Source organism: Haemaphysalis longicornis, unplaced genomic scaffold (assembly GCF_048455015.1).
Source record: "Haemaphysalis longicornis isolate Haplotype H1 unplaced genomic scaffold, Haemaphysalis longicornis Haplotype H1 scaffold_2, whole genome shotgun sequence".
NCBI lineage: Eukaryota > Metazoa > Arthropoda > Arachnida > Ixodida > Ixodidae > Haemaphysalis > Haemaphysalis longicornis.
The window spans coordinates 266,981,906-267,003,750 of NW_027526295.1; the positions used below are offsets into that span (position 1 = coordinate 266,981,906).

At 47.3% G+C, this 21,845-nt stretch overlaps 1 protein-coding gene across 6 annotated transcripts in view; it reads left to right on the forward strand.

Moving 5' to 3' along the window:
- LOC144170669 (transmembrane ascorbate-dependent reductase CYB561) overlaps window positions 1-21,845 on the forward strand; it is a 52,875-nt gene that overhangs the window by 20,665 nt on the left and 10,365 nt on the right. For all 6 annotated transcript variants that reach the window (XM_077700604.1, XM_077700605.1, XM_077700602.1 and 3 more), the window contains exons 3-4: window positions 4,734-4,942; window positions 12,407-12,561. In XM_077700604.1, coding sequence (XP_077556730.1) covers window positions 4,734-4,942; window positions 12,407-12,561 — 364 coding nt within the window. The remainder of the gene's footprint in view (window positions 1-4,733; window positions 4,943-12,406; window positions 12,562-21,845) is intronic.

The following is a 21,845-nucleotide window of genomic DNA, read 5'->3' on the forward strand; positions in this document are numbered from 1 at the left end:
CAGCTGTTTGCCAGCCAGTTTTGTTGCTATCAGGGCTTCCATTCTTGCGCCAAATGCGCCAATTTGCGCCAAGGCAAATTCTCTGCTCCAAACTGATATAAACACAAAATATTGCGCCAGTGTGCTCCAAAATGACTGCCTGCATTTTTTTTGTCAGTTACCACCCCCTGGCGGGTGTACCAAAACAGCGCGAGAATGGCGGGCCTTGTATGCTTGTAGGCGTTGCTCTTCGGCGCCATTTGTCGCATTTGTCACAGGTACCACTCGGTACACGTGTGGCTGAATATCGCGTTACTCGCATTGGCGGAACGGTTGCCCTGGGCGCTCCCTGGGACTCGCACCTTGAAAAAAATTCCCCCACATTTCCCCGAAGGGGAGCATGAGGAAGTGCGAATGCACGGGTGATGCTATGAGGGGGAGTTTGTTGAAATTTGGTGGCATTTGCCCGTTAGTTACATTAACACCCCCGCGTGATCACGTTCGGGCCGCGACAGCCTCGCCTTTAAACCCTCGCGCAGCGCGACGGCAGGCAACACCGACTAGATACGAGGCCGTATGTCACGTGTTCACAATGGCACCTACGTCACGGGGTGGAGGCCCTGTTCATAGGAGGCCAGACTGAGAGCGAAGGGGTCAGCGGGGCTGGAGTCGGTGTTGGCTGGAGTGACTTTGAGCGGCCGCGCAGCGCATTCCTGACGCCGGATTACCGCGGATTACCGCGGCCGGTGGGGCGCCCGTTTGGGGGAAGCTTCAAAGAGCATCTCTCGCGCAGTAACTTGTGTCACGAACTACTTTTTAAATTAAAAAAAAAAAAACAACGTCCTATGGTTGAGTTATGTAACGTGTTGACTTATGTAAAGAAACTGCAACAAAGTTTACAAGTGGTGCACAACGTCACTCGTGCAAGGAATTTTTTCAACTATGTAGCGGGCTACTTCTATACGCGGAGACGTCACCCGGTGCTGGTCCGTTCGTGGAAGAGTTGCAGGCGAGCGAAGGGGAGACGGAGGCGAGAGCGCGCAAACGGCAGGCGAGCGAAGGGGAGAGGAGGCAAGAGCGCGTGACGTCACGGCGAGCGGAAGGGGAGAGGAGGCGAGAGCGCGCGACGTCACGTGGCGTACTACGTCATGGCGCCGTTGCTACGCACGCTCTCCCCTCCGCTCCGCGCCGTTGCTAAGGGCGAGGAGGCGCGCGCGCGATAACACCTGCGGCTGAAGACGGACGGCGGCAGAAGCGTGACTCAGGGTAGCGTAAGAAGTGCATTCGCACTTAAAAGGACTGGACTCAACAAAGGCAATGCTTGAAAGGGCCCAGGGGCTCATCAAGTCTGGTGTGACCTGATGAGCCCCTGATGACTTGATGAGGAACATGGATGATGTTGAATGTGGCCAGGTGCTACTTTCTGAGGCTAATTCTAGCCTTGCCGAGAACATGGCCAAGCTGGCAGCTATCAATGAAGAATTGCAGACGCTCTAGAATGCGGTGCAGTGGGGTCATCAGTTTCATTTCAAATAAACAAGTTGTGATCATATTCTGACTGTGTTCAGTGTCCCAATTTTAGACATTTACTAGTTTTTCTTAAGGCAGCATTTCATTCTCGATGCAACGCATTGTTACTTGCGATTTCCCTCCCAAAAGAACCCTCCTATATGTCAATACAATTCATAATTTTTTGCTCCAAAGTGCTCCAAAACTTGTATTTGGCTGCTCCAAAACTGATCCAAAACCTAAATATTTGTGCTCCAAAAATTGCTCCATACTGCAATTAGTCAGTAGCACCCCTGTGCTATACAAGGGTGTCTCTGGAGGTCTAGTATTGCTTCCTAGTAGAGCTGCCTATTTGGCCAGAGTCTCTAACAGGTTTGGTGTTGTGTCTTTTTGAAAATGATAGGTGGCGTTGCAAAGCGGGAGGTTCGTAGTGCTAAACTCTCTTTTAAAGGGACACTGAAGTGATTTGTAAACATTGTGGGATAACTAGCGCAAATTGTAGTCCGGAGTCCATAGGCCATGTTTCGACCACTCTGAGTGCGTTTACGCGAATTTATTTAGTAGACAAAGCAATTCGAAAATGCTGTCCTCCTCTCTGCACCCTCGCCCATTTTTTGTGGCGTTTTCGTGTGACGTCACGAGGAGACGAGCTGGCAATTGGCTGCGCTACTGCACGATTCGCCGACCTGCCGATCGAGTCAGTCGGCACAGCGTTTAGACCGCCGGCTGCCGACGGGTCGTCGCAATTGGCTCGCTCAATTGAAACTGAGCCACCACATGTTTGTGAATGAAAGAATGTGCCTTTCTTTACTTTGTTAGTTTGTACACTGTATCTAGCTCCAAGTCGAGTCAAGGTCGCCTCACACAAGCGCTGCACAAGGGCACATGCGACGCTTCGCTGACTTTACGCTAGTAGCAAAATCTAAGGCCACTTGAAGGCGGGAGAAGAGTCAACGAAGTCAATATTGGTACTAAGAAAATAAAATCAACTGAAACTTTTACTGTACAGCGCAAAACTAGGGAGCAGGAAGCACTTTTTTTGCGCTGGGTGAACAAGCACAGTGGTCAGCAGCACGACCGCACATCTGCGAACGCTTTTTCGTCCAAGAAATGCATTTGCTAGACGTGAGATATTGTGGAAGTTTGGGGGACGCTTACTGCACGGGCGCTACACGACAAATAGTCACCTAAAGTACTTCAAGTGATAAGGCTAAATAAAAGTGTAAACTGGTTATGCATTATATACCTTATATATCCAGCCTCAGTAGAGCTGCCCTGTGGCTGAGTGGTCTAATGCGCTAGGTTATCGTTTTGCAAGTCGGAAGTTCAAATCCCCGAGGGTGCATCGTTTTTGTTTTTTGCCAGTTGATTTTTTTGTTTTCGGCCGATGTTTTTTAAACTGAGTTCACCATTTTTGGGCCGTAACGTTCACTGTTCCACGAGCGAGTTTGCAGAACGCGCGCAGACTGCCACTGACGCTCTAGCGAGTTCTCGTTAGCGTGCTGCTGCTTGCGGGCAGTGGGCACAGGCCTGAATCAGCACACCCTTGGCCTGGTGTGAACACGCTTTTTACGTACAGGCATGAGTGAGGCAAGCTCCGAATATGAGGGAAAAGTGCATGGCATTTGAGCGTCAGCGGTGACGCAGAGGGCGTCATCCACTGTGTAGGCCTCGGCTAGTGATTTCTACGATTCCAAGCCGTCCTGGGAGGCTTATCTCAGGCATTTTACAGCCGACAATATGGCGGAAGGGTGGTACGGCGATTACTGAGATATTGAGATGGCCCATCCAACGATGCCGTCGGATGTCAAGCATGTTGTTTTACAGAACTGAAACCGAAACTTGTTTGAAGGCTAACCTCGGACATCGTCCAATCACGGTGCCATCTCCTCGCGACGTCACAGCTTTAGTTGGTGCGGCCGCCACAGACCGTGCATGGTAGTTTTTCTTCTTTCCCGCTTTATGAAATAATTAATGACTTATCAACCGAATAAACGATGAAAAGTGTGGTAATTTGAGCCAGTCTACGCAGTGCAAGCAAAACCGGGAGCTTGACAAATTCACTTCAGTGTCCCTTTAAGAAGAGACATTGCGCAACAGCCACTTGGTGAAAGCTTGCAGGGCATGATTATGGTGCATCACACGTCATTCCTGCAAGCAGGGCTGCAAAAAAAAAAAAAAAACCCAAAGCAACGCAAGTTTGCCCTGAGAGGTAAGCGAGAGTGAACGCCAACAAGCACCAACCACCGAGTTTCGTTTTCAACTCCATGCGGATTTTTCCACATCGCGTGCTTGTCCCGAATACTGTGCTGGACAAAAATGCTAAGTCAGTCATTGATAGGGTGTTTTTACGTCGCGTGGGGACAAATTGGGGCCTCTGATAATGTCAAACCGCCAAAGTTCTTCCAGGGAGCCACCCAAAATTGCACATTTTGAAATGGAGGTTGTGCTTCACCACTTGGCACGGACACCATGCGTGCTAACATTTGTTTTTATGTCTAACAAACTGTTCTGCACAAGTCAACATTTCTTCCAGGGAGGTTTTTTGAAATGTCTCCCTGCAAAATGTATATTCAAAATTTTTCCTACTATCGCTGGTTTGTTATGCACAAGTTCTTTTTTATCATTTTCTGCAACAGCTGGACAAAAATTTTGATTTTAGTCATTTTTTTTTGACAACCATTATGTATGAAAACATTTTAAAATTTGGTGTTGTTGGAAAAGGCATTAAATCATATTCATAATATGTTGCTGCAATATGTGCCTAACCAATAGGTTTAGCAGAAATAAAATGTTTTCTTAGACACTTGAAAATAGGTATATTTCCATAGTAATGAAAGTATTAAGGTTGTTGTACATGAAAAAAATACCCTTAAATAATCACATAACTGTTCGACAGCAGTTCCTTTAGGTCGTATCATCTTCGGGTGATGGTCAGTATTTTTCGTGTGTGATCTCATTTCTTTTCTTTTATTACTGTAAAGCTAAATGTGACTTGGCTACGAAACTTCAAGTGCAGCAGTCAGTCCCTTCCAACAGTCCGTGTCTGCGTCACACCATATTCTCATAAGGTGCGTCATCAACTCAGCCAAGAGCAAGTTCTTCGCCTCTGCTTAATTAAATTCAGTTGATTGGGTGTTTGCAGTCTTAGAGGTCCGAATCTCCGTGGTTCACTTATCCCCAGCTGCCTCTTTGAGCCTGTCTCATTACATGGGCCCCGCTTTGATCCTGCGAATGCGGTGCAGGCATCCTGGTGTACCGAGCGCTGCGAACGGAGCGCAAGTCGCGGCTGAAGCTGCTGCACGGGGCCCTGCACGCGCTGGCCTTCCTCTCGTCCGTGGTGGCCCTGAAGACGGCCTTTGACTCGCACAACCTGGCCAGCCCACCCATCCCCAACCTCTACACCCTGCACAGCTGGATGGGCCTGCTCACCGTCATCCTCTTCTGCTGCCAGGTACGCATCGGCGGTTTTTAACAGCGTTGTTGTTACTGGGCAAAATGTGTGCGATGTGCAACGTCATCAAATACAAGGTCATGGTTACTCCTACTGTTTACAATGCACGTAAGCATGTGCTTTACTAGGAGTGCCTGGCAGCGTCCAGGCTTGCCTGTGGTGGTACCAAACCAATACCAGAAAAACAGCTCACGTGTGTCCTCGCCTCAAGGTGGGAGCACAAGACATCTTGCTACGGACGCCCAGTTAACGAAGCCGGTTGCCACCAGTTCTAGCGTATGCTGACGCCTTCCACTTTGGGAAAAATGTGAAAGCCTGCGGACAAAACGATCTAGTCCCGCCAGCCATGCATGAGGACGACAACGATATACCTTATAAATAAGTCTGAATATAGGTCGATCAGAAATATAGGTCGACCCTCTTACTTTGCGGCTGAGACATTGGAGAAAAAGAAGCACCACGTTATCGTTTTATTGAGGCTATAATCACTTGTTTTGTGTAAGGTTACTCATTAGAGTTGTCTGAAGTCTCGTCAGATGACTGCCTTTGTCTGACTGTCTCCCACACAGCATGTTGTCCTCGGTGCAGTCAGGAAATTGCTTGTAAAGTACTTCTTGCAAATGCTCAGTGACAAAAGTGGCCACCTTGTTCATCAGTTCCAGGTGCACAGCGCAGTGCCCACAAAACAAGGCCTTCCGAGCGTTGCATACCAAGAGCTCCACCCCTTTAGCTTACGCCAGTAGCGTGCTTTTTGAGCGTTGTGAGGCCCACTCGTGTTTACAGAGATGGTAAGATGAGATTCAGATTTCTCAGGAGCAGTTGAGGAGCATAGGCTATGCCGGAGGTGAGGCTAACTTGCAGCGTCGCCGGAAGCGTTCCGGCAGAAATAAATAAGTACTGACGGACCGGGCGGCGGCTGACCTTCCTGCTTAGTCTCAGTTAGATATGATCTCATGCTTCACAGCAAAATGAAAAGTATCAAACAAAACATTTAACCATAACCTTAGCCGCCATTAGTGATAACAGGAGGCGGCTTAGAACAAAAAGAAAACGCCTGTCTAGGGGGATCATCGCCTTCAGCAATTCATGCACGTTTACAAGCCCCAGGATGCTCAATAGCCCATGAGTAGTTAGGAGCGCATGCTTTGTGCTGATTATTGAAGATAGCATAAGATACGAAAAAAATTGCCTCAAGAAGAAACTTCCGTAGCGTGAAAGATCTGGGCACTGGAACAAAAGATCCTGTTCAGCCGACTAACCAGCATGTACATCGTGGCCTGTATTTAAAGGCCAACTCCACTCAAATTTTTCTTAGTCCAAATTTGATCCAAATGAGCAGTCTAAGCTTTGGAAATCACCTTGGTGAAATCCTAAGCTTCGTAAGCACACAGCACACTAGGTACCGTCGTTCAAAGTAGCTCCATGCAGACGACGTTTGCACCTGGTGGAGAGTCGCCGAAACAAGTTCCGAGCGGCCTGTGACGGAGGTCGGGGAACCTGTCTCGTGGTGCTCGTGCTTCTCCAGTGACTTGCACAGCGCTCCGTCGGGCGCAGGGACGCATTCGCCCGGGTTTGGGTTGTACCGCCGTTGCCATCACATGTTTCAAACTAACCGCATAAGTAGCAATATGCTCCTTTTTTTTTTAAAGACGATAGTCTTTCTTGGGCTACTTAAACCCAGAAATTTTGGTCTGTCTATCTGTCTGTCTGTCTGTCTGTGACTCGATTCAGCCACCCGGCCAAAGTAAAACAATGCCTGCGCAATAGTCTTATATAGTCACAGCTAAATGTACCCGTCTATGTCCGGTGTAATGTTCATACTTGTCAACATTGTTGAAGAAGAACAAGACATTACGCAAATATAAGACAACAGAATAATACAGAAGTGATATTTGCAGTGTTCCTTTACAAAAAAAACAAATATGCTTGACTTTTGCGAAATTAAATACTTCATCAACTGCAAAAAAAAATTCACTCCGCCGTTGCCTGCTGTTGCCTGCGCCACTATAGCTTCTGGCACCATTTTAAGAAATCAACCGGCAACAGTTACGAAAGGTTCCACTAGATTGGTTCCATGTTCTGCTTGGAACGCACGTGGAGCAGGGAGACGCGGTTCTATAAACGTTGAAGTAGGGCACCTCGATTCACGCACATCTTCGCCGTACGGCAGCGTTGGCATCGAGACACCGGGCCTGGAGCAGTGGAATGCGGTAAATTTAAAATGATTTAAGAAAACCTTTGGCGTCATTACCTTGGGAGGAGCGCGACGCAAGAGGAGCAAAATGAGAGGTGAGCGGGAAGGCGAAGGGAGGCATTTACTTGGCAAAAGTCGATAAAGACTATAGTCTTTTGTCGACATTTGCAACGAAAGGAGCAGATACCGTAATTACCCGATTCTAACGCGCCCCCGATTCTAACGCGCACCCAATTTTCCTGGCAAAAAAACCGAAAAAACTTGCACCTCCGATTGTAACGCGCACAGAACTTTGTGACCCAGACAAACGAATGCGAGAGAAACGGGTGATTTATTTCTCGAAGTAATCTCACTCATCTCACTTCTCGTCGCTCTCCACTGACCACAACATCTCGTCCTTGGTGCGGCCAAGCGCGTTCGCGATGCCACACTTCATAACAGACGTTTAACCATGATCGATGGGATCGTGGCCCACGCCTCGCACGCCCATCCTGCGAGCTTCTCCTGAGGAGCACGCTTCAGCCGACCGCTCGTTTTGAACGCGTGAGAGCCGCTGCTGCCATTGCTGCTATCAAGCGCGCAAGTGGAACGATTTGACGGTTTGTGTGAACGCCGATAGAAAAACCGAGGCGCCTATGCTTCCTGCGTCCGAAAAATCGTTGCTAAAAGCTTTGGCGCCATCTTGAGATGGCGATGGTGATGGGCGGGACGAAATTTCCGTTGTTTCGGCAGTTTCTGTTTCGTATCCGATTCTAACGCGCATGCGATTTTTCGACCCATTTTTCTGGAAAAAAAGTGCGCGTTAGAATCGGGTAATTACGGTACACGGCCACTTTTTTTTTTTTTTTTCAGCACGATAAAAGAGATTAGAAGCCTACGAACTGTACGCGTGCTTGCAAACGTTCTGGAGCTAGCAAAACTCTTATTACTTGAAAATAATATCTCTACTAAAAAAAAAGACGATGCACATTTGCCTTACATTTGTCATTCCTATTGCATCTATCGCAGAAAAAAATGATCTTTTATAAATTCTTGAACACTTGCACTTCCACATCCAATATTTGCAATATTTGGGCTGGGCCAACACCACCTCCATTTCTTAGACCTGTCCAATGTTTTGCGACCTAACTATAGTTGTTGTACATGCGGGTATAAAAATTTGTGCGACATTTGCCTCACTTGCGAAGTGAACCAAAATTAGCCTTGCTTGTGGTAACAAATACATCCGCACAAATATCGGCCGTCGTCTTCGCGAAGTGCGAAAGCTAACAAAACTGCTCCTCTCATAACCAATAAACGATTTTTTTCAATTCCCTAATAAAGTATTTACTTTTGTAGAGCGCTAGATTTAGTTTACTTGAAAGTAAAATGTTTTCAACAGCACATGTCTCTGGTGAAAGTAGAAAACAGTTGTAGGTAGATAACTTTTTTTATGTTTTAGTGCACCATTTAGCTGTGGAAGCTGGCTTATACTTTTAGATCCCCTTTATAATTCTATTTTCGATGTGCAGCAGGGCGAAAAATACTGGGCTGATATTCACGAAGCTGTTGGCACATAACGTATAGTAAAAATAGGGATTGATCTCAGCCTGCGTGCGGTTTATTCCCTTCAATGAGTGCGATGTGCCAGCCGAGGCGCCGGCTACTAGCAACTAGCTTTGTTAATCAGTGCCCGCTTTTTTACTCGCAATGCCAAGGATTGCTACAACGGCAGTTATTCTGGTGGAAAAATAACTGTCGAATGGTCTCTTTCATCTCGATTGATAACAACTCGATGTCGGATAACAACTCGATGTGATTTCATCACGTACGTCACGTCTGGCCGCCGGTGATGGCCACCTTTTCTATTCAGTTTTGGTTCCGAAAACGCCAATGTCGTAAGTCGTTTGCATGGCTCGCGTTTATGTTTGAAACGTAGTATTTTGCATTTCGCTCTCTTTTTATGTGTACTATTAGGTGGCATTATTTTTGACGTTGTCGGAAATTTGAGTGTAGTTTGCTTTTAGAATCACTAGACGGCCGCCACCCTGGGACTGTTAGTATCTAAGATTCTTTGGTTCGCTAACCCACTATTGGCCACTTGGATTAGTCTCACTGCTTCCTGCTTCATGCTCAAATGAACGACAGTACAGACGTACAACCTCGTCGCTCCTAAGTGCTATGCAGTAGCATATGGTGCCACAGAGGTCCTCGGGAACCAGTTTATGTTGACTCAAATTATGAGTGAGCAGTCAATTGCATACGAGTGCTGTTCCAAAAGTATGAAGAGAGTGCTGTTAAGGCAAGAGGAGACAGGCAGCAGGGTTCGGTGTCTGGCTGACCGGAACGGGGTTCTCACCTTGAATAACAGTGCTATTTACGAGATGATGATGATTGGGATGTTGATAGCACATACCCCATGGAGGATTCAACTTACTCTAGCCGCCACTATATGCATCTACCGCAAACGGTGACAGGCATAAATCTCGCATTGAGGACCATCTTGCTGGCAGTTCGGAATTACTTTTATGCTGCCACTGTGTCTCGATAATGTTCAAGCGTTGGAGGTTGTTGCACCTGTACTCCATATAGCGAGTCCTTGTCGGAACAGTGCCAGCCCAGCGAATCCCACAGCTTGTCTGACAGCACAGCTTGTCCGACATCCCACAGCACGCTTCACAACCCGCCCTGAAGGTACGGAGACAGTAGAAAGTTCATGGGTTTGGTGGCTCGGTAACTGGAAGGCAAATGGGAAGGGATGCTTCCGGGGTGCTGAGGCACGGGTGGCTCTGATGAAGACGCGCCGTCCTAAAAGGTAGCTGAATCTTGTTGGCTCGAAAGGCTTCTCAGTTCTTTCACTACCGCCGACGAGAAAATGATTGCATGGGCAATAAATCCGCAGTCATAACCTTTCCTTGTACTTGTCCATGTCTGTACCGGTCACGTAACATTCGTTGGACTTGTACCTTTTCTCTTCCATCGTTGCATAGGCAATCGTGGCAGCTTCAGATGGGCCGAGCGGCGTAACCATGGCCCGAAGGACAGAGGATCTCTGCTGGTATCCACACGACGGGACTGCAGGTTTTCAGTCTTTCGACGCCGATGGTGTATGTCTCTAGGAGATGGCCATTTCCTGTCAATCTTGAACTTTCTTGTGCAGCTTCTGGCCTTCAGAGGTATGAGTCGACTGCATCGGAAATTTACAGGTTTCCTGGTGTGCGTTTTACTCTTGTGACTAATTTTAAGTGCGGCAACGGTGTTGGAGAAGGTTGATTCACGGAAGGTTCTAGGCCGACAACACTATCTCTGAGATGAGCCGTGCTCGGAGGTAACCATGTCTTCATGAACAGGGTCTATGCATGCCACAGTTCCTGGACCTGCTCCGTCAAGCAGACTTCCTTGGCACGCATAGGATGGCAGCAGGCACACACTCGTCTGTAAAGTTTCAAGTTCAGCGAAGCCTTTACCGGTAAAGTACATGAAGTTTGGGGCAAACATGTACTCAAGCTAAACTGGTTATGGTTCAATGCACAACGAAAGCAGTGTGTCCAGCTCACCAGCTTGCTCTTCGGTAGCGGTACTGTGTGTGCCAAGCAGGGTGGACTGGATGGGACGTGGCTTGTCTGCGTCGGTTGGAGAGTTGCGGTCAGTTTTCATCAGTGCACCAGGGATGGCCGCTCCCGTTGTCAGTCAAGTTTGGTTAGTCACCCAACCCGACTCGAGGCCGCCAGTAGGAACGCCAGTGTTGGCGTTGGTGCCTTCGAGGGAGTCGGTGGTCGGTATGTTGTCACCATCAGTCATGGTGCCAGGTGGCTCAGGGTGAGTCGGTGGTGAACGGTTCTAGGAATGACTTGCCTTAAGCCGCTGGCATCCCTGCTGCTCTCCCCGTCAATCCTTGGTATTCTTCCCGGGTTTCTCGGCACCAAATGTTAAAGCAAGAAGAGACAGGCAGCAGGGTTTGGTGTCATGGCTTACCAGAACAGGGTTCTCACCTTGAATAACATTGCTATTTACAAGATAATGATGTTTGGGATGTTGATAGCACATACCCCAAGGAGGATTCAACAAGTGCGAGTACCAGATCAGACAACTGAAATGGATATACTAGTTTGAACAAAAGGGTAATGTGCAGTCTTGGTTCACTAGAGACATTTTTGTATCACTCCGGAGCTCTGTTGTGTCTCATCCAAAATATTTTGGCTAGCGGTCTTAAAAAGGCCAGGTCTCGAATTGCGCAGTTCAGATGCAACCAGTCGAAGATTACATACATGACCAAGTATGGGCTCGGAAGCCTGAGCTTCAACATGAGATTTAGGGGCAATATACTCGATACACGTCCAATTTCAACGAAGCAGGCTCATCGCAATGTTTCTTGAGAGATTTTGTCTTTGTAACGGTCATTTCTCGCCCTGCATTGTGGTCATAAGGTTCTTACAAACCACTTAAATGTCACTGCAATATTGCTAACAAGGCCATATTTCGTGCTTTTTAGCTGCAAAATAACAAAAATAATGCAGTGTATTTTTGATGTAGGTGATAGAGAACTACCTTGGCTTTAATTTGTGAAAGTTCGAAAAAAAATTGAAGATGGCCTTTTTTTAAATTGACTTTCAAAATATTCTAAAATACGTTACCTAGCTGCAGTAAATTGTATTTTTAAAATTGAGCCGTCTTGACCACATAAACTATCATTGGCACAAAGATTGAATAAGAATAGAAGAATAACACTAAAAAATTTGAACTACCTAGCTTGTTCAGATGCCGAAGAAAAAGGTCCCATATTTCGTCAATTTTTAAAAAGTTTTCCAATGTGGGAATCTGTATTAAAAAAATTATTTCTGCACGCCAAACACGAATATGTTAAGTCATTTGAGAGTATGCAAAGTCTTTACATAAAAAGAACTAGGGCGATAGCGGCAGTAGTTTTTGTTTTGCAGTGGTAGAAGTTTCAAATTTTCCGCGAGCTGCTCAATGTGCCAGTGACCCCAGCCGACTTCACAAGAATTTTTTGAAAGAAGGGAAAATTATTTTTTTCACACACAAAAAAAACTTCAGGTATGTTTCCCGTGTGCACAAGGAGCTATATATAAAATTTTCATCAAAATTAAAGATGTCGACTGAACGCCGTTGTACCATCTCTCGTGAAAACACCCACTATGCAATAATGTAAGCTGAGCGGGAGCACCTTGTTGCTTGTTCAATGTGTTGCGTTGTGGGTGTTGTGAAACAGGATACTCTGGGGGGAGGGCTGACTAGCTGTCGTACTACATGTCTGTGTGATGTTGGTGCAGCTGCTGTTTGGCTTCGTGGCGTTCCTGTTCCCGGGAGTGCGCCAGTGGCTGCGAGCGCAGTACCTTCCCCTGCACGTCTACTTCGGCCTGGCCATTTTCGTGCTGGCGGTGGCCACGGCCCTCATGGGCATCCTGGAGAAGCTCATCTTCAAGCTGTGAGTGCTCCTGCTGCTGCCACTGCCAACCTTTCTTTGTTCCGCAGTTGAATTGCCCAAGTAGGCATGCTTTTAGGAAGATGGGAATTGCGAACATTTTGTGATTGTTGAGTAAGTGTTTTCTTGGAGTATAAGTACACATTCTTTCGACTGTTTGTTTTAGAGCTAAAACTGCTGAAGCAGTAAAACCTTAAAGGGGTCCTGAAACACCTTCCGCCGATGCGTGGATGTACATGTAACCAAATAAAGCAATGTATTAGCAATCTCCTCCCGCAAGAATTTTGTTGAAGCGATGAGTATTAGCTGAGAAATCTTAAATCAAAAACCGCGCATTATCGTCGCGCCGCGTTTCCTCCTCCTTTCAACTTACTCTCCGCTGTTGACACCGAGCGAGCCTTCCCTCCCATGATGCTGCGCTCCTCGGCGGTGACGTACTTCCGCTATTGCGCTGCTCACACGGCCGTCTGCTACGGGCAAGCTTTGTTGACACCATGAATCCCGCACACCGCTCAAGGCTGGAAAAGCGAACGAAAAATCTGGCCCCATGTGTGCGGCGGCCTGGCCTTGCCCCTTCGCGGTGTACGTTGCTGAAGTTCATATCGGCGGCGCGTGACTTTTTATCGGCGGCGAACTCGCAGCCGCATGGGGAGGATCCTGCGCTCGCTCCCTTGGATGCACAGCGCACTGTTTAACCAAAAAGCGCCGTATCAGATGTGGCCCCGCTGGTGCCGGGTCTTATTTTGTGGCGGTGGTAATTCCTGCCGGCGGCATGTGAAAAAGACATTTTAAACCGATACAGAACCCATGCACAAAACGCCAGTTCAGCTTGGGGCGGCGCGTGGTGGAGAGCGGCAACTTTTGCAAAACATGCTCCGCCACGGCTCTGAGCTTCCTCGCGCTGGAGCGAGCACCATTTCTTTGACAATACAGTAGAATCTCGATGATACGATTCTGGGTGATACGAATTTCGGGATGATACGAATTTCTGAAAAGTCCCGGCAAAATTGCATTGTTTGCAATGGGAAAAATTTCGGCTGTTACGAACGGACCTGCGCGGCCCGGCGGATGATACGAACGAGCCAGCCAGGCGCCCGACTGCCGAACAAGCAAGTGACGGCTCTCTCTCCCCATTTGTCACTCTTTTTTCTCCAGAAACGGCCGGGCTGTTGTTTTCTGCTCGCGAAAACGCGCCCCGCACGCCCCATGCGCGCCGCGAAACCTCTCGCACGCTGCGCGCGCCGCGGCCGGCGGCGGCAACATGGCGGCGGCTTCGGCCGCGAAGTGGCACGGCCGCTTGAGCGACTGCTTCTAGCCGCTCTTTAAAATGCCGCTCAAGGCAGACACGAAGTTTCTTGTGCAGTAAAGGAGCTGATAACGTTGGCGAAAACGGTACTATAAAACACCATCCGCGCCGCTAGTGAAAGCGCCCATAAAATATCTGCCGGAGTGCTAAGCCTAAACATCTCGGGCGGAGCCAGCGGGTTGTCTCGAGCGTTTCGTAAGTCGTCAGCGTCTTTTTCTGACCGAGGTAGGAGATACCGCGGGCGCGAAATCATCAATGCGGAAGTGAAAATACAGCGCCCGCAAAGCCGAGGCGTGCGAATCGCGTGCAAAAACGCACCATGCGGTTCACGCTTGACTGTTGCGGCGTGTAGCGAGCTTGGACACCGGGAGTGAGGTGACAAGCGCGAATCTAGGCGAAGCGTTACGCGCTCCAGAAAGGACTGCTTTGTGACGTGGGGGTTTAAAAAAAGCAGAAAAAATCGCGGATTTGTTCACGCGAAAGTAAGAAAAGAAATAAACGAAAACTTTTTTCACCGCTCAATTTTTTGGTCTGTGTTGGCTCATACGAATTTCGGATGATACAAATATTTTTCGCGGTCCCGCGAGATTCGTATTATCGAGATTCTACTGTATCAAACATCGGTTGTCCTGGCAACAAGGCACAAACCGCTCTAGAAGTCAGTTACGGTTGCGTGATCCCAGTTCAGCTTGGGGCCCCACCTCGCGGCATATGGGCACTGCAGGCATACTACTCACTCCCATTTGGAAGTGCGAGATGCGTTTGGCATTACAGGAGGCGATGGTGTGTGTGTTGTGGACGCCTTTGTTCATGGAGGAAAGAAAAGTTTCCTTTGTTTCGCGATGAAATGCGACGTTGTGCTTCTGCGGGTGGATAGTGCTTCCCATGGTCTGGATTATCTTTCTCAAGCGGCGTACGACTCAACCTCGCATGGGGTATGTGCAGTGTGCGTGGCTAAAACCCATCTCGGCTTGTGCGCCAGAGTTAAGTGACTTGCTGTTCGTCCCCGCAAACCGCGCGCGAGGTGAGTGCCGAATTTACGAGGGGTAGGAGGAGGCAACCAATCGTCTGTCAATCGCGGTTCGGACTTGCAACGCATGTTGTGACGTTGTGTTCGTTCGAAACGCATCTCTGGATTCTTTGGAAGGTGAATAAAATGTATGCGTCAAACCCGGGCATTCGGCTCAGGGCATTCTCTGCGATTGCAAGAAAGAAGTGCCACGGGGCTTCAACGCTTTCTTTATGGAACGTACTCAAGTAAGAGAATATTTATGTCGTGATATGGCCCTGTTGCATTCAATACAAACGGTTAAGCGTTTGTTTACACTTGTTTCGTTTGTCGTAAAATGTCCAAGCACTCCGGCACGCCGCTGGCAGATCAGCCGGCGAGCCGACGCTGAGCAGACGACTCATCTCTTTGCCGGAAGTGCGTGAAAAAGCCGCCCAATAGCAGGATGTCTAGCTCATGACGAACATCTGGGAATCGATGATGTAGACATGTGAAGATGGCGGCGTCCAAAAACACGAAGGAAAGGGTGAGAAAAAAGCGACAAACTTTGCAACAAAAGTGTGAGCTTTCCGCTGCGCGTAAAAGAGTAATACTTGGCACAGATGATGTTGACGACCCAATCTAACGATTGCGCTAGTAAATTTAGTGTGCTCAAAACGCCTTTCAGGGCCCCTTTAATAAAGACAATTCTGAGCCTTCAGCAATGGCAGAGTTTGTCTCTGGGATTTCGGGATGTCTGCCGTATGAGAACAAGGGGCCTTGAATATGCGGTGTGTGATGTTAGAGTAAGAAGCGTTTGAAAGTGGTTTGTGAACTCAAGCAAGTCTTCGTTGCGAATCCTTCCGTAAATTTTTGTTACCGATGGTGCTGGTCGGGGCTCCAATACATTTTTGTTAGTACCATTGAGTTTAAAGGACTCCGCTGTTAAGAACGATCTGTAAAATGTTATATTTCTCTTAAGCATAAGAAACCAAAGCAAAGGTACAGTGTAGATTACATTTTGGTGGCATCACTGCGAAACCTACCCGTATTTTCACCAATTAAGGAGGAGAGCTTCTCTGTTGTGTTAATTTGCACACGCTTCCAGCTGTAACCTGATCACTTGAACAGCTGTACCACAATATGTGACGGTCAGTGAACCCAGGTTCCAATTTGAACAGTTTGAAGTGAAAATTGAAGATGGGGCTATTACACAGAGAAAAAGACACAACTTTTACATTTTTTTATGAACATTTCCACTGGTGCTTGCTTTTATCAAACTGTGAGACCTGCTTGTACTCGGAGCAGTTGTAAGAATGCTACTGTTCGCCCTTGTCCCCCTCGCCTTCCTCCGAGGCTTGTGCGAATAGTGATATTTTAGTTCGAATTGAATTCGAAGCAAATAGTCCTAGGGGTCTCGAAGCGAATTCGAATGGCTGTCAGGTGTCACTGAGCTTCCTGTCACTGAGACATTCACTTCCTGTCACTGAGCGTGCCCGTGGAGTCCGCAGCGCGTTTTCGCGAGCAGAAAACAGCCCGGCCATTCCTGGAGAAAGAGCCTGTACGTCGCCATCTCTCGCTCGTTTGGCAGTCCAGTGCCTCGCCGGCTCGTTTGTATCATCCGCCGGGTCGTGCAGGCCCATTCGTGAGAGCCGAAATTTTTCCCATTGTTGCAATGGAAACAATTTCATTGTTTGAAACAATGAAACAGGAGCCTCGACTACCCTGCCGAACATGCGCGCATAAGCAGGCTGCGACAATGCGACAACACTCTGAATGTGGCTTAGCTTGTCTTGGCTCCACATGTAGTCAAGATGTAGAACTGATGTCAATGGCACTGCGGCTTGCCTAACGAAACCGAAACTTGAATGAAGTTTTGATATTCGTTTACCCCGAATACTTCGAAATATTGGAAATTTTAAATTCGAGTCGAAGCAAATTCGGATACTGTAATATTCGTTCGAATATTCAAAGCACCCGAATATTCGCACAAGCCTACTCCGAAACATAGGTGAGGTTGTCCTGCTTACTATCTAGCATTTAATCTAGGGGGTGTGGTGGTGGAGGGTATATATGAGCGCAAAAGTGGGTACCTTGACCGATATTGCATATACATAGTACAGACACTTTGCTGTTTTTACACGCCTGCAGCACCTCTGCACAGTGTTCGCATGAGGGCAAAGAATGGCCTAAACACCATTTCCAAAGCTTAGCACCAGCACTAGGAATAGGCCTAGCGCATGCGGTCAAGTGTGTAAAGACGCATGATAAGCTGATCCAATAAAGCAATTATTAACCAGCTATAAAAATCAGTCGTGACCATCAGAATTGGCTAGGCTCTTTTAAATCCCTTCGTGACGTGGCAGGTTTCCCCGAAACCGTCAAACAAATCGGATCACTGCCTGACATTTCCCCCGAAGCAGCTTCCACATTTTTTTAAATTATTTTAGACTGGTTATTGAAACAGCTGACCCAAAATAATCTGATCATGGACAGCTGTGAAATGGAAAGTTAGACCAGTTGGACTGTGCACGACCACCAGCAGATTGCACACAATGAATGGGGATCAGCCCCCCTACTTTAGGCATTTCTTACCGTTTTCATTGAACAAAATGGAAACAATGCATGCATGGGAATAATAAGGACTGACCTTCACTGAACCCGGGTTCTTTATTACATAAAAAAACTGTGACGAAGGACATACTCGACTCCGGGTGCACCACTTCGTGCATTCGATAGCACTGTTGTTCAGTCTCACTGGAGTCGCGTTTATCGGCAGCGGCCTCGTTCTTGACGGTCGAGCGGACCGTCTCCTTAGACAGGCCTGTGCTTCTGGTGCTGTCGGCCTGTTTTTCCCCATGTTCAACAGCGCTAATGGTGCTTAATTTATCCGACAATGAAATCAGCTACCCTGCCACTCATGCTGCTGGTCGCACAAAAAAAAAAAAAAAAACCAAGGCTACTGGCACTGGCTTGGCTTGACTGTGCCAACGACCCAGCTGCTGACAATGTTGCCAGACGTAGGTTTTCTCGCCAAACTAAACAAAGAAAAAGCATATCGGGTGCCAGCCCCACGGAAGTCTGCTATAAACATTCAGTCGAAACAATTTTTGCCTAAAATTTAGTCTGTTGTAGCCGGTAGTCTGCTCTAGCCAGGGCCGTTATGAGTGGAGTGGACTCCATTTAAAATGCATGGGGACCAGGCAAACCAACAGAAATGGTCTGTTGTAACCGAAAGTCTGTTGTTGCCGGATCCGCTGTAACGAGCATAGACTGTAATAGCATTGCGGTATGGATGTGGACACTCGTTGGGAAAAGTGATCTTCGCTGGCGTAATGAATGTCCTGTTCCGTGTGTGCATGTGTTGTACACGCATTGTGCATGTGGATGCACGGGCTGTGAATGCATGTGCGTGTGTTCGCTTCATGTGGAAGCTTTGCTGTTCTTGGTTGGTAGTTTTAGAGGAATGCAGGTAGCATTGCTTTGTTCTGAGCTCCATGATGGAGGCACCAAGTTTCATGGTAGGGGCTATTTCTCTGTTGCATGTCCTTTCTTGCTTGGCGTGTGACATTAAAACCTGACAATCTCATCTGTTTTTGCACGTGGTTATCAATTTAACTTAAGCCTGTTTGTACTCCACAATGAAGCAAAGCCACCCAAACCAAACTGGTATTTTTTTTCGGTTCGACATCTTGCCTGGGATGGAATGTAGCCACAACAATAATAATAACATTTAATTTCTGACACCTCACTGATCCATTTACTGTGTACTCTCTAACTACAGACACCTCTGGTCAGAAAGGAAGCAAAAGAAGTAGAGACAGTTTGAGAGGGGATGGGGCCCAGGTGGAGAGGCTGGAAAAGAAAAGGTCAGTTGACATCTGTCAAACTTGCAAGTGAGGAATCAAAGAAAAATATTGCAATTACATAAGAGGAATTAAAGGGGTTCTGAACTGGCTGATTGAGGACGCGGACCAGCATCAGCTAATGTCCGCAACAGCCTGGCTTGGGTATGCACTGGCCCAGTTGCCTAGACAAGTGAACATATCGTAACGGAATGTATAAAGTTTAATTAGCACATGCAGAGCAGATGACATGTGCCATCACATCTCGTTTTAAAGGGAAACCTTTATACATCATCACCAACTTCACCATCTGGCACAGAGATGCGGTGCACGCTAGGTTGAGCTGTTTGCATTGCAAACAATGCAATCTTTTGTTTACCTTTTTAACTCTGTCCCATCAGCACTGTACTTAGGAAAACACGGCATGCCTTGTCTTTATAAACTTTAATTCAACGATGTGCTTTTTGTGTCAGCTTGGTGGAAAAAGAATGACCATTCTGCAATGTCCATTGCAAAGCCCATCCCTGTGCTCATCCTAAGGTGCTGTTCTTTCCTTGTATGGGGACCTTGCCTGCAATTGGTTATACAAGTGAAAGACATACCGGGTGCGCGAGGTATTTTAAAACAGAACGCTTCCGTGAGGCACAACAGAATATCTCCAGCAAAATCAGACATATTTTCACCAAACTTTGCAAAGTACTTCTCCTATGGTTTATGTCCATAACTACTCAATTAATCCGCCTTCGGCCGCAATAAGCAATTCGATTCGGTTTCGCAAACGGCTGCATGCACAAGTCAGGTGCTACTTAGAAATGTTAGCCATTGAGTGAGAAATGGCGGCCTTCAACGAGCCTTTTGAATTATGCGGGCCTTTGTTGGCCTCTCCCTCAACGATGCCCCAGACATAGTAGTCAAGTGGATTTAAATCTGGACAACTAGGAGGCCACAAGTTGGGGGTGACGGGGTCGCAGAAATTTCAGCCATGCCACTATTGGGGGATGCATGCATTGCGGACAGGAGCCGAGTCTTGCTGAAAGGCCAATGGTCTTTTAGAAGGACTTCGCTACGCTCAGAAAGGTGGCAATTTCAAAGTCGCTGGGGTGTGCGGCCAGGAGAGGACTACATGGCGTTTTATTTCCTGCTTCAACTCGTACACTTCCATCTTTGAACAAACTGCGCAGTATGAATGGTAAGGGGTAGACGAACAAGAAGCCGTACGCCTAAATATATATGATGAGGCAGCTGGTGTGTATGGCGATAAGTAAAAGCGTTCTCAAATACCTCGCGCACCCGGTACATCTGAGACGCAAATTCTGGTGGACCAGGGTTGCCTGATGTGCTGTGAAACAACCATGTACTTTTGTGATTTTTAAAAAAGTGTTTTCCGGGCCTTTTTAAGGTTTCAGTTGTTTGACATCTTTTCTAGAAAAGATGACTGTCAGCCCACTCCCACTGTTACACGACTGGGTACAAGTAAGCCATATTAAAGACAATTTAATACTTGGGAGCCAAACACACTAATCGTCTGTGCCACACCTTTCGATTTCATTCGTACAAAATACCAGCATTTGTCTCGTTTTAATGCCTTATATTCAACACAAAGCAGCTGATTACCTGCTTTTTATATGTACATTGTCGCTTCCTTATCAAGTGGTGTGACTGTTGATGTATTGTTGGGGGCAGGGACTGTATTTTAGTGTCTTAGAGCCGTGATTGTGTGTTGAAGCATGCAGTAATGAGGGAAATCTTTTTCCCTACATTCTCAATCACTCGTCCTACAGCTGGAACTTCCTCAATTTCGCAGGCATAATATGCACCAGTAATAGAAAAATCTTGAGAATAAAGTTGGGGTCCGTAAAATACATGAGCTTTGCCCCGAAAGGCAGCTTCGCCGCAACACAGGTGGTTCTGGGTTGCTTGCATTGTCGCCAACCGTCACTGCATTCTTTCGCCCGCTTTGTTCTAGCTGGCTTAGTGTCAAAAGCAGAAATGGGGAACACACACCATACTGTCTTTATCACGAGCGTGCTTGCCTTTGCAAGGTCAGGTCATAGTGTGGGCCAAAGGGGATGAGATATGCCCGATGCTGCTCCTGACATAAGTGAGAGGGGTGCGTCTGTAAACTTGGCAGCTATCTGCAGGTAATCAGCTCGGCAGATGTGCCTCTGTGTACAGCGGTGAAGGGCTTGGGCTTCCTTCCCCATGCCCTTGCCCCTCCTCCACTTAATTTACTATTTACTTGCGGGTAACAAAAGCAATTAAGTTTGATAACTACTGGTAGGGGGTTGCTAAGTAAACACGATGCAATTGAGTGGTAACATTTCTATGAAGATTGGATGTTTGCATTACGCAATCAATGGGGCGAGCCACATGCGAGATTTTTTGGGTGAAAGGGGTGGGCCCAACTAATGGGTGCGGCCATATATAGGGATGGGTTATAAACCCGAAAATGCAATGTTTCACAAAAAATGTCATTCATGATTTTCGATCTGGCATGTAGGGGCAACTCAGATTGCCTTTGTTATAAATTAAGGGCTGTAGCAATAGCTAATCATGATGAAGGCCATATTCATCGAGCCATTAATTTTCGTTGCTGGGGGGCTTGGTCGCTCCGCGCGCTGTACTCTGTCGGGCTGAGTGACCATGCAGCACGCATGCGATTAGGGTGCAAGGGTTGTTGTGCCATCCGTGACGGGCTTCTACATTTTTTTATGCTGTTCCCGCGTGTGCTACGGTGCGCCTGGTTAGCCCAGCATGCCGTTACCTCTCCAATAGACCGAAATGTGACTCAATCGCAGCTTTTGCTCACTAATTTCTGTGCATTGTGTGGGCTGCTGAAAGTGCTCCCTACATGCGCACAGTTACTTTCGTATGGCTGACCGCACGGGGCATTGGACTGTGGGCAGGAGCAATGGTTCTTCGATTCACTTACACCACTCATCTTACTTCAGTTCAGACAATTCAAAACCAAGCGATAAGAATTGCCACGTCAAGCCCATTTCTCACTAACGCTACGTCATTGCTTCACGAAAACAATATATTAACTGTAACCGAACTAGTTAAATATAACCTTGGTTTTTATATGTATAGAATTGTAAACAATCAACTTCCGCACTTAAATGTGCTTCCTTCAAATAGGAATGTCACA